Raw genomic sequence first — 13,386 nt, forward strand, 5'->3', positions numbered from 1 at the left:
TAGCTAACACCTGTGTGGTTTAATGTTGGGATAAATTTTCAAAGAGGACTTCAGAACATTATCTTTCCTGTTCAGGTTGTGTATTCACTCATATCTCAGCTTTAAAATGAATTATCTGACATGCTAGTAATACAATGTGACCAAATCAATGGGAAAGCAAAGCACAGGTACAAAACCCCATATAATTTGTTGCATCATAACAGATTGTAACACAGATTGGGACTACCAGAAGTCACACACAGATTTCCTCAACATACCACCCAACCTGTCATGACAGCATGAAGAACAAGCATCCTGATACTGCCATTACAGAAGTAAACAAAAAACAGAAAATGTACTCTGAAAAATAAACAATTATAGAGGAAAAAAAAAAAAGTAGACATGTTTTGGAGCTTAGATTGGGGGTTTTTACTCAAGCTCTTTAAAATGACACCTGGGCCACTACTGAAAGGGACAATTGTGAGGTCTTAATCAGAAATAATTAAAAAAAATCTAGACAGCAGGTCCTCAAACAAAAGGAACCACAAAATAAAATTGTTAGTGGTAATGACTACTACTTATGCAAATTGTACATTAACATCCAACAAGGCAGACACACATAAGCCTCCTAGAGCTACAAAAGTAACTGCAGTCTTATACAATTTGTAACAGTCATGCAACCATCTCCCTAGATGCTTGTCAAAATTCCTGGTTTTCATTCACTGCATCAACCTAGCTTTTCATAAATAATATCCATTTCATTGAATGCCATTGCCTGCCAGATTAATTCCACTCCACTAGGTGGAGTCTTCTGTCTTTCCAGACAGCAACCCAATTTCCAAAAGAACCTGTTATCCTCCATGAACTCTGGATATTCACTTTCCTACAAGCACCACAGTCTACCTGTCTTGTTGGATAGGAAAGTGTTGATGAGCCAAATGCCTTCTTGAAAAGACTGCAGAAATCATGAAGTATCTCATGAAGATCCCATACCAGCACAATGCAACGTGAGACCATTCAGGAATGCTGTTGCAGTACAGTTCTGTACAACCCAACAATATTTTTATAATGACTAAATTTAATAAATAATACAGAATAAAAAAAAGGTATCACTTGAATAAGTCACCATATTACACATGCCCCTAAACTATGTATAAACAAAACCAAGTTGATGGACTTATTTTAAATTCTTTGTGTGTATTCATAAATATTTTTAATATCAAGGATGCTCTTCCATTCCAGGCATCCCAAAACATGTTACAGAAAATGAGAAGGAGCATGAAATAATTTCCTTCCAAATTCACATTCCCATTCACAACCGCTGGAGTTAAATATGGCAACTATTTAACAAGAGCAGCAGAACTGCATGCAGCATTTTTGGCAAAGAATAAGAAAAACAGAGCACTCTCAATGTGTTCAGACAATTTAGGTAAGAAAATCTGGATACTCTATATCCAGCTATAATCTTTCTTTTGGGATTGGACTCCACCCTAGCCCTTGTGAAACATAACAAAAAATCCCATGACTAATGTGAAAAGCCCCTCGGTTTAAGAACTCTTCAGGTAGACAGTATCTTCACTAACAAACTATAAGAGAGCACTTGCTCGGTAATATTCGCGATCAGAAAGCTCCACGTAGGCACCAAGCACCAACTCTCGCATCCTCAGGTCAGCTGAGGTAGGGCCTCCTCAGCACAGCTTCTGCTGTTGGCAGATATCACAAGCTATTTAAGGCTACAGACATTTTGCCCCGATCAGCCATGTTTTTTGTAATATTTACTTCTCGTACATATGTCTATAACTATGTATACGTCCCACAGAAGGTGAGGTTTAACAGGGTTAGCTTTGTTGAGGAAAAGAAGGTTTGGAGGAAAGGAAACAACTTCCATGTTTAGAAGATTTGAATCTAGTGACTGTCACGGATGTAAACACTCTTCTGGGGAGGGAGGCTTTTTACTATGTTTCAGGAGTGCATAGAGTTTTGGATAAAATCTGTATAAATAATCATCCCTCTGTCATTCAACATAAATTTATGCACATGTGTGCACAGAGTTACGTTTGAGAATACAAACTATAAAGTAGACATGCCACAGACTTCTAGACAACCTACCACAAGCACGGATCTCACAAAAAATACATTTTATATTTATTGAATTTTAATTATTTCTGATCTGTAGATCACTGTGGAAAATCCCTCAAGGTCAAAAGCTTACAAATCCAATTGCAAAACTAAACAGAAGCATCAGCAAGGCTCTTTCCCACGCAGATACCTGCTAAAAAAACTGAGTTCCTGACTACTAGATAACAATCCAACAGCTAAAGCCCATTCTGTTATTAAAAGCAGGTAATTCTCTATGTTGAAATACAGAAGTAAAAGTTCACTTATTTTATTCTGTTTACTCATGTATACAGTCCTCTATTGATGTAACACTGCATTATCACTTCTTCATTTCAGATCCTTATTTATAAAATTGACATATATCCTTTTCATTAGATTTTTTTTAAATTAAAAAGCAATAATGTTATTTCCTTTGAAGAGTGACAGAAATTGTCTGATACAAAATGTATGGTCCACCAATGCTGTTCTTGTCAGGTTCATAAAACTCACTTGGATTAGCAACAATACAGAAGCAAACAGTTTTGTAAACATACATTCAAGCCTGATTTAATCATTTCATTTACTGTGGAAAAAGTTACTCCAGAAGGTCTGTTAATTACAAACATCCTTGATTAGCCTAAACCTAAGATTTGCAGGTATCACAGGAACAAAACAAGCTAAAGAATGTTCTGTCATGCTCTTAACATCCTTTACTTTGCAGAAAGTCCTCAGTAGTAGGAAAAGCTGTACTGTTGCAATGGGGAAGCACAGTCACTTATAATTTTAAGATACAATGTCAATTGATTAATAAAATTATTTTAAATGCAAGAGTTAAATCCTTTTACCAATAGAGTGATATTTAGCTATCCAGTACCATTTTTACAGTCCAAATAGATATGGTCCTAACTGCATAATGCCATTTTATCTGCTGAAGATAAAAGTGCCGATAAACAAAAATGCACATTAGGCAGGAGATTTTTCAGAATAGATTTTTTTTTTTAAATAACCCGCTTGCATTAACAAAAGATTGCAATGGCTTCCAAATTATAGGGTGTTATTTTTAGTGGAAGTAGTTCAATATTCATATTGGAGCAGATGTAGCAGTTTAACAAAACAGCTCTTCAAATCCTGCACAAATTGAAAACAGGAAAACTGATTGCATTTTCTCTTATCACTTTCCTTTTCTGAATTGATACTTTTGGCCTTCTGAAAATTTACACATGGCTTTCATCTCAACAGCACCTGCTGATCAAACAGAAACCTAACATTTTCATGAAAATGGTATAAAGGACTAGTTTTACCATCTTAAAGGGCATCAGCAGTCCACTTGATGGCAACAATTGCTGAGTAGAAGACACACTCAGAATACATTTTATATTTTCATTACACTCACTTTTTAAAATGAGTTAAATCACTAGTGGCTCTTTCATATTAGCTCTTTGTCTGTTTTAAATTAATTTCAGTCTCTATCTCTGGCTAACCCTGATGGGTTTCATTCTACAGTCAGCTAGATTTTTGAAGAAGATCTGAAAGCCTTCGAAATAATAAGACACGTGTGTTCTGCAGTCATTGGGTCTTCTTTGTATATGCATTTATATGCAATCATATAAATTAATACATATAATTATGCATACACACACACATATTGCATGTATCATTCCACTATAGTCCCACTGCACTGAAATCCCTGAGCATTGTTGATAGCACATATTGAGGCAGGACACACTCAAAAGTGCATTTTATTTATTTTAAAGTTGTTCGTTTCCTTTGCAGTCTTCAGATTGGGAGGTCTAGCAGGTGCTCTGGAACTTGAGCATCAAGACCAGGCTGAGATACCACCACTAGCAAACATGGCAAGCATGCAAACAGCACAATTATAAGTCCTTGGGCTTCTGCAAAAGTTTAAGGTATCAAGTCATGTATATAACATATGAAACATTAAGTACCTTGTTATCCTGTCTGCTTCTGAGTCTGTAAACTCTGAAGTGCAGCAGCAGGTAACAAGGACCATCTTCCCTTGTACATAATTCCAGGTGTAATTAAAGATACTTCTGAAACCTGCTATGTGTCAAGCTTCTTAACTGATGGAGCCCTAACCCCTCTCAAGTACTCTGCTGCCATCCATTACCATTCTGCTTCAGTGATAAGGTAACCTGAAGGCAGAGATGACATACAGTAATATATGTGCCACTCCAGACAGTTGGTTTGTGAATTTCAGTGTTTCATCATGCTCACTGAGGCAATTGCAAACCTGAAATGTCAATATGTTCAGTCAATGGAAGTAAAATAATGGGGCTCTATTGTCTTACCCTATCGATCTGCTGCTGTCAACAAGAATACATGCCCCCTTGGCTTTAAACAAATTTTAATTAGGCTTTTAGTTACCGGATCATATCTATATATCTATCTGCGCAAACACTTGACAAAGTGAAATGACAATATAAATATTTCAAACTTTTAAATATATTTTAAAGGTAATTGTTTAATGTTTAAGATATGATCACTGATAAAGTCGTTTGCTAAAGCAGTGTGTATGCACGCACTTAGCATGCAAGTCATCTCAATCTGTCGAGAACTGAAACATCACCACCAGAAGTCAAAAAAAGCAACAAAAAAAGCTCTCAAGATAAAAGATGACGATTTTTTTTTCCCTAAAACCTGTTGTCGTCTTCTGCAGGGATTTTGGAAGCCGCGAGTCTCCATCGAAACCCTTCGATCCTGACAGGGTGGGTGCCTGCACGCACGCCCGGGCGTCACAGCCTGCTCCTGTCAGCCCGCTCCTGTCAGCGCCCTCAGGGGACAGCCGGGCTGGCGGGAAGGCAAGCCGGCCAGTCAGCCGGCCTGCCATCGCATTGCGGCCGAGCCCGCGCCACCAGGACGCCGCGGCTCCCCTGGCCCCCGCAGCCACCCTGCTGCCGACCGGGGCCGGAGGCTCTCCCGTGGCAACCGTCTTTCCTCCCCACTCTCGTCCCGTCAAACACCTAGAAGAGCCACTCTCGTCCTCCTCCCTCGAGTGCGTTTGGAGTCCCTCAGTAATCTATTGTTCTCCGGCCACCTCGTCTCTCCACCCGGTGAGCGACCCCCCCTCCCCCTCTCCCCGTCGCCCTCAGCACGGCCTGGGGGAGCGGGGAGGCAGCTCCCAGGCCGCAGCTGCCCCGCTCTCAACAAAAGGCAGATCCCTTCTCCTGGCCGGCTAATCTCTGCCCTTAAATCCCCCGCCCGCTACCGGGGAAATGGGGAAGATAAGAGGTTACATCTTCACTTCTCGCTTCTACCGACTTGTGCGGTGCCGAGGGAACCGGGCGGCGGGGGGCTACGAGGTATGTCCCGTCCCCTACCCGTGCCCGCCTCTCCCCGAGCCGCGGGTGGAGATTACCTTCCGGCGGAGGGCGGCAGGGAGGGGCCCCCGCGGCCCGGCCTTTGTGCGCCTTACTCGCCTCGGAGCTTATCTGCGGCGCAAGGACGGCACATCGCGCCTCCGTAGTCTTCCCGGCGCGGGGGGAGCGGGACGGCGGCGTGCATCAAGGCGATTACGGTATCAGCGCGGCCCAGATGGAGGCCGGAGGAGGCACAGCGGGTGTGAGGGAGCGGCGCTGGGACGGCACGACTCGGCCCGGTGTCCCCGGGGAGGCCGCGCCCGGCCTGAGGAGAGGCGCCACCTCCGTGCCGCCCACCGGGTGAGAAGGCGGCGGCGCCCTGGGGTCCCTCGTCTGGGCTTGTGCCTGACCTCAGGCAGGTGTCCGACCTGGGTCTGTCTCTAAAAGTTGCCCCAAACCCTCTCCGGCTTGAAGATTCTGCCAGAGACCCGGAGAAGCGCAGTGCTGGAGCCCCTGGGCTCTCTCACCTGAACTCACCTCCGTCAGCCTGGCTCCTGACCCAGACATACCTACTCCTGGTTTGGCTAAGTCCCGACCTAGTCTAACCTACTCAACCTTGGCCGTGGCCAAAGAGCCTGAACGCAACAGTGGTGCAGTGGCATCGTTCACCAGAGGATGAATGCTAAGCCAGAGTACACTTAACGATTCAGTTGATGTAGAAAAAAAGAGAGCATTTATTTTGATGGTATTCATCAAAGAGGATTGGGTTGTGAGGTACGGGGAGGGTAGGCAGCCCGGCCTGCCTACTATATGAGCACAGCGAGCCAGGAGAATGGCAGCACCAGTACCAGGTTGTCAAATCAACTCTGCACACTGGGTTTTAAAGTTTTTAAAATGTTTCTCCCAAGGAATCAACACATATTTGTTAAGGAAGCATATTCCCATTGCATGCCTGCAAAGAAGTATGATGAAGGCTGGGATGAGGACAATAATAGCATGCTGGAGTGAGACAGGCATTGTTCAGTGCCAAACTTCTAAAATCACTCCTCCAAGATAGCAGTTTTTTCCACAAGAGAAGAAATAAAGGGAATCTGACACATAATACAAAGTGAAAACCAGAACCTAGATGGGGGAAGGGCATGTGTTTGAAAATCATGTCACCGCAATGAATGTCAGATAAAAAAGGGTCTGTCACAAATCCTCCACTAATCCAATAATGCGAAAACCTCCTGGTATCACTGAAACATAAAACAAGGTAATTTTTAAATTATTATTTTCATAAACCACTCTATATGTTTAGCCTTGGAAAGAGAGCAATTTGGTGAATTTCTGTATCACAAAACCAGGACTTTGATTTTTTCATTAAAGGCAAACTGATTCCCACATGTCAAATTTATTATACATTCTTCAGCCAGTATTTTCACCATATAACAGGGACACTTCTCCCTTAACTTCCTCCAATTGTCAGCTGTGTTACAAACATATTTAAAGGTAATCAGACAAGTCATGTTACAAAAGTTAGTCAACTCATTTGAAACCTTAGCCTCTAAACTTAATGGTATGTTCTATGCATATCTAAGGAAAACTGAGTTTAATTAACCTGGGAGGTACCACAGAGCTTTTCTTGCTGCACATCTTCCTTCAAAATATTGTGCACTAATGAGAGATTGCTCTTTTGGGGAATTTTGTTACACATTTTTGCTTCGAAATACACATAGATAGCATACCATGAACTAATTTAGGATCCATCAGATTCTCATCTTGCAGGGCCACCATGTGTGTCTTATATCTCTATGTTGATGATTCGGACAGACAGCTTTACTACTTGAATCACAATTCTCTGAAGAAAAACTAATCCAGGATCCTTCCTAACGTAAACAGTTTGCTGTGAAAACACTCACATTTAAAAATAAAGCAATGTGTGTTAATAAAATAAATACAATCAGAATACAAATGTGTAACAGAAGTGGCATTCCATAAGCACAGCTGTCTCAAAGTCCAAGCTGCGGGCTAGAAATCTTAATTTCAACTGACTGTCTCTTAATAATGGGTTACCTTCCTATAAAGCGTAAAGTCCATCTGCCCCAGGCAGATAAGTTTTGAAGCATTAAAATAGATAAAAATCTAACATTTTCTGTCTTGCATTGAATATGTGAATTCTAGTGTGCTATAATGTGAGAATTCCAACATATGACCATTATGGCATAATATCTCATAGCTCAACTTGTCATTGCTTCAGTTGTAATTCTTATGTTAATTATGTTCATAATTACTATAAACAGATGTGGTAGAAATTCATGTGACCTTTTAGTGCAGAATGCGTTTCTTACTCTTTCCACTTTATATTGGTAATACAGTATTAAACGAGAGGAAAGCATTTTTTACACACTCTGCCTGTATATGTGCACATATTTAGCATGAAACCATTTCTACCTCATATTTCAGCCAAAAGACAACCTCTGTGCCAGCACACTGAGACACAAGTGATGGTAACTGAGAAGTCTACCCTGAAACATATCCCCAAGAGACTGTGCCTACACTGAACCTTTTTGACTCAACCTAGCTACAGCCACCACTGAAGCCCCAGGACTTAAATGGAGCACTGCATTTTTATTCAGCACCTTTGTTAATGCAGCAGTATCCTGCTTTACAACTACAAGTACATGACAGCCATACAGCAATTTCTTTTACTCACAGCCCAACCATCACCGTCTGTACACAAAACACATTTACAATAAAATCACTATGGATTTCATTAAGAGAAAGCCTACTCGAATTTCATTTCTTTGGACCTAATCTATAATTAGTGTGGACAGACAGGTGCAAACCCTTCTCCTCTACAGATGGCTACTGGAAATGGTGCAAAATAGCTCCTTCTGTTTAAACAACACACAGATAACCCGCTCTGCTCTTATCACTTACAATTACCTCCATTATACTGAACTAATGTTTGCTTTAATAAAATGTCCACTGTTCTCTAAACATTATTTGGAAACTTTCATATTGATGGCAGGAAAATTTAAAAAAAAAAGGAAGATGGAAATCAATGTCCTTCAGATGAATTTTTTTTGGGGGGGAGGGGGGAAACCTTTTAAATGGCAAGATATTTTTAATTTTACATCTGCTGATCGTTTATCCACAAAAAAACCACACAGTATACTACTTCCTGATGAATTTATGCTTCTATATATTAAACTTATCAAGTTGATAAGGACAGGATAACTGCAGTTTTAAAACACCTCTATAAAAAGGAACTTCTATGTGGAAAACCAAGACCCTTTACATTAAAAGTTCAGTTTTTAAACTAACTCTCTTAGATCTTTCACATGAAAAAAGGTTAAGAAAATGTAATCTGGAAGCCAGCATTTTAAGAGCTCATACTCTCACTACTTACGCTAAATTCAGTGTCAGTTTAAACTTTTATAACTATTATAGGTTACTTTTAAAGGCCATATGAAAAAGAACAGGCTGCTGCTAACACCAAAGTTTTTAAATGTATTCAAATTAAAAGTAATTTCCTTTTTACATTTCTGTAGTCAGGCTATGAGAAATAACCCCTTCACAACACTGAATTCATGTTTTATTTCAGCTGATCAGACTTCTTGATCTCTGCATGATAACTTAAGTTTCTACAGAACAAAGAACAAGATCTTCGCTCCTTCCTCCCATCTAAAAAATCTGAAGCTCCTGCAATAGTAACATACCAATATCCTTATTCAATTAGGTAAAGATTTAACAGTAATGGACTGTGGCAAGTGGATTTCAACGATGAAAATGGCAGTTGCAAGCCCTTTCTCCCATCATCCCCAATGCAAATACTGCAGACGCCTATTTCACCCAAAGTGTCTGGCTAGGAGGAGTTTGCAGCCTGAACAGTACCTCAATGAAGTAAGCTTCACGTTCAACGCCTGTCATCTGAAGTTCATTTCAGAGGAGTGAGAAACAGGATTTGACAGGGAAGAATGTCCTGAACTGACTTGCCACTGACCAGCACTCCAGGTGGAGCCATTTTTCTCCCCTTTATTCTATAAACAATACTTCCAATATAAAGCTCCATGTGTGCGCAGGCATACAGAGTGTTAAGCGTATACAGATGAGAGATACTGTGTGATGTTTTACTGGTCCATTATTTAGGCACAAAACAAGTTAAGGTGGTCAAAAATGGTAGAAGGCAATGTTTTACTTAAAAAGATTTTGGAAACTATTTAAAAGCTCAAAGCCTTTGAAGAAAAACAACTTGTGCAGCAGTTGCCAGGAAGCAGTGACCTAACACTGCTGTCTGCATTCCATTACAAACAGAATGGTTCTTGTCTCCTACAGCATGCTCAGGGCTGGGTTCCCCAGCCCTCACCCTCCTACAAACCCTGGGCTGAAGGAAGGAAGAGGACTGGCCATCATCTCCTGTATGCCTCGCCTAGCTTCAGCTTCCCAGAGACATCAATGGATTTAAGGGTGGGTTGGGTTTTTGGTGGGGTTTGGGCTTTTCTTTTGCTGATGCGTGGTTGAGCTTCCCATGACAGCAGAGAAAAATGGCTCATGAATTGAAAGTAGCAGCGATTACATTGAAGGTTCAGATATGATAAAACTGACCTTAGGAAAGTTATCAATTACAGTGTAACTTGCTAATTAAGAAACTTTACAGCCAAGTCTGCAGTTCATCTCATGCCTAACAAAGCCTTTACCAACTTTGTATTATCACTAAACTGTGCAGTTCTAAGCTATGTTCAGATCTTTTTCCCAGCATTTTTTTCTATCGATGGGGAGTCACAGAAACACCTAGTGCTAAACAAACAAGACAGACTGACTTTTTTAACATTCAGCCAAGCTGAAGGAAACTCAGGAAAATTCCTTAGGAAATCCAATATGAATCAGCCTAGAATAAACTGAACGAGGTTTTCAGATTTCCCATGGAAAGGTCAAGCATCAGCTTTAACAACCATTACAAACCAGTTTCAATCCTCTTGGCTATCCAGATTCACTAAACCGTTAACAGAAAAGCAGAACAGAAAACCTGGACAATAGAATTTAAATCTGGAAACATCTTGCTTCAAACTACAGTTAACAAAGTTGCTTATTTAAACTTTCCACTGCATCTGTCAGGATGCAGAAATAGAGAAGAAAATGTAAGGCTACAGGGGTATAATTAAATAAATTATATTCACCCTTAGCCCTAACATATTGTGTTTACAAATACAATAATTATGTTTCTAGCTACATGTCAAAAGAAAATATTTTCTGAGTCCTTCAAAACGCATGCAGGCATTATTGTAAGTAGAAAATAAGTCAAAACAGATTAGCAGATCAAAAAAAAAAAAGGGGGAGAGGGGGAATCTTGCTTTGGTCAGCAACTCAGACCACCATCAGGGGATAAATCAATTTGCAGCAGCTGTGGACAGCCATTTAAGTCTGGGGCCTGAACAGATTAATTAGGGGAAGGGATGTTAAAAGTTAAAGGGGTCAGCGTTACATTAAGCACACGAATATTTGCTGGAGCAAATGCTTGGCTGTACATACCACGACTCTGAAGACATCCTTTCAGTTAGCTAGGACTATACTTATAGCCAAAGGCTTGGCATTTACAGTGCTCCCACGGCCGGCACGGCAGCTCCCTCAGACCACTCGTGAGAGGTACAGAGCCCTGCCTTTGCCCAGCCTCTGCCATGCCATGCCCTTCACCGGTCTCCTGCTTTGCCCGCAAAGGCGAGAGTGCACCTTGGAGACGGACCGCCACCGCAAAGGCTGCGCTTGGCAACGGAAAACTTGAATAGCTCAAAATTTAGGTGTTATCGCGGATCGCATTCCGCATCTGGGCGATCTGCAGGCAGGAGCTGCCGGCTCTGGGGCAGCACTAACCAGGAGTCTGCGAAAGGACAGGTCCCTCCCGTGCCGTGATTTAGGGCAAGGCAGGGCACGAGGGGGCACTGGCAGAGACTGGAGGGCTGTTCTACCAGAGAAACGGCCGAGCGGCTCCGAGACGGCTGTTGCCCGGCACGGTGGTGGCGGGGAGCTGCCGGCCGCCGCCGGGCTCTGGGGCCCCGCGCTGCAACCTGGGGAACGGGCGGGGGAGGCTGCCTCGGCGCCTCTTACCTTCGTCCTTCACTCATTGAAAGTTCTCAATGAACTGGAAGAAGTAACATTTTAGCTCCTGGTTTGAGCAAAACAGATTTGAGGGCTGCGTCCGATTAGTTACTTTCAGTTTCTCTCCTACATTTGGGGGAGCATAGTACAGCAACAACACAGATATTTCTCTATAAATTAACGTGTAATGGAGTCGTGGGTGCTCCTGCGACGGTAGTACGTCCTTCCCTACATTAAACCAAATTTTAACCCAATCTCGCAACTTTTTCACTAACAAAAGAACCCGAACTCGCCAAAAGTCAAAAGCTCTTCTAAATGGCAGGAAGAATGGTTTTCGTCTTTCCACCCTCCCTTATCGATGGTCCATTACGAATTTATAGAATCAAATCATTCAGCTTATCTAGACGAGATGGCAAAATTACATCTTATTGCAGTTTTGGAAGTGCAATTCCTAACGTTGCTCTGTCGTTTTAGGCAACGAGATACTTTGCAAGATCGCGGTGCAGCTAGAGACGATGTGCATCGCCTGAAATATTTCCTGAAAAATAGCCTGAAGTGGTGTTGCCAGTGCTACATAATCCGATGATCTTAATAAAACAAACAAAACAATAATCCTCCCAGAAATATTTCAGTCACTCCAACTCACGTTGGCTAACTGTGATCTGGAGAGGGGAGGCAGGGGGAAGAAAAAAAAGAAAAAAAAAAAGAGCGAGCCCTACATCGAAACAGAACCCCAACACTGTGGAACAATGTGTGCTTGGGAAGGTTATTTTCTGCAAAACTAGGTTTGGTTTCTGGCTCTTGAGAAATATTCGGAGCGCGAGTTTGTGAGCCGGAGACAGCGGGTGTAAGAGCTGCATGCAGTGCTAGCCTTGCCCGGGCACGGCGGCAGCCCCGGTCCGCCTGGGTTAGTTACAGCCACTGGAGCCCCTCGGACCCAGGAGAGCCCTATGGGGAAGGAGAAAGGGGAAGAAAAAAGGGGATCGGGCTCCTCCCGCCTCAGCGCGCCCTGCCCGCGCCCCATACTCACACTGCAAAGGACCGGAGATTCCCACCATTCGCCACGGGCTGCGAGCTGCAAATAAAAGTTCCCGTCCTGCTCGAGGGAGACCCGGCAGCCCAGGCTGCTGGAGGGGCGAGGGGGTGGGAAAGGGGAGAGCAGCGCAGCGCGGCTTCCCTTCCCAGTCCAGATGATCCACGTCCACAAAAGTCAAAACGAGCCGAGGAGAAACTCCAGCTGCTCTTCCCCCCCACCCCCCTCTTTCGCCTTTTTTTTTTTTTTTTTTTAAAGGAGGATCAACTCGAGAGAGACGACTGGCTCCACGGGAAAGGACAAGAACCAAAAATAAAGCAAAGTCTCCAAGTCGAGATAGTTAATGCCCAGGTCCTCCTCTTTGCCGCCGCCGCCGACAAACGTGATGTGGAGCGCAGGGAGCGGCCGCTGTCAGTGGCGGAGTCTCTGCGTGTCCCCGGGCAGCCGAGGCATAGCTCTACCACCGGCGAAGCCGCGCCGGTGCCGTGCCGTGCAGTGCAGTGCGGTGCCGCGCCGCCCGCCTGCCTGCCTGCCCGAGGCTGCGCCGCGCTCCGTGCCGTGCCGTGCCGCTACGCTCCCCGCTCCGCTCCCCTCTCCGCCCGGCTCCCCGCTAGCAAGCACCTCGCGAGGCAGGCAACGTACTGCCAGCAGCCGGCCCGGCCCCGCTACCCAGGTGCAGGGGGGGAGGGCTTAAAGCAGTGGGAGGTGATAGAGGTAGGAGACATCTGTGTCGTGAGGAGGTTAGTGGGGGTCAAGTATATGTTAACAATAGGCGAGCGCTGTCCCTCTCGGGCAGCCTGCCTACTCTTTCTTTCTTTCGCTCGCTTTTACTGGGTGGACATCTAACTTGCTCCCTAATGATGCCTCCCTGGCTTTAAGAGT

General features: G+C 43.4%; 1 protein-coding gene across 7 annotated transcripts in view; it reads right to left on the reverse strand.

The window, feature by feature from the left end:
* Positions 1–13,113, reverse strand: part of RUNX1T1 (RUNX1 partner transcriptional co-repressor 1) — a 113,049-nt gene extending 99,936 nt beyond the window's left edge. For 4 of the 7 annotated variants that reach the window (XM_061995755.1, XM_061995754.1, XM_061995753.1 and 1 more), the window contains exon 1: positions 12,502–13,113. Coding sequence is in view for 1 of the 7 variants with exons in the window: in XM_061995751.1 (XP_061851735.1) it covers positions 12,502–12,529 (28 nt within the window). In the remaining 6 variants the exon portion in view is untranslated. Of the gene's footprint in view, positions 1–5,452; positions 5,691–12,501 lie in introns of those variants that run through there. The other 3 variants (XM_061995751.1, XM_061995749.1, XM_061995752.1) reach the window with 3 other exon arrangements.
* Between the last annotated feature and the right edge of the window lie 273 nt (positions 13,114–13,386).

The sequence above is a fragment of the Colius striatus genome, chromosome 4 (assembly GCF_028858725.1).
Source record: "Colius striatus isolate bColStr4 chromosome 4, bColStr4.1.hap1, whole genome shotgun sequence".
NCBI lineage: Eukaryota > Metazoa > Chordata > Aves > Coliiformes > Coliidae > Colius > Colius striatus.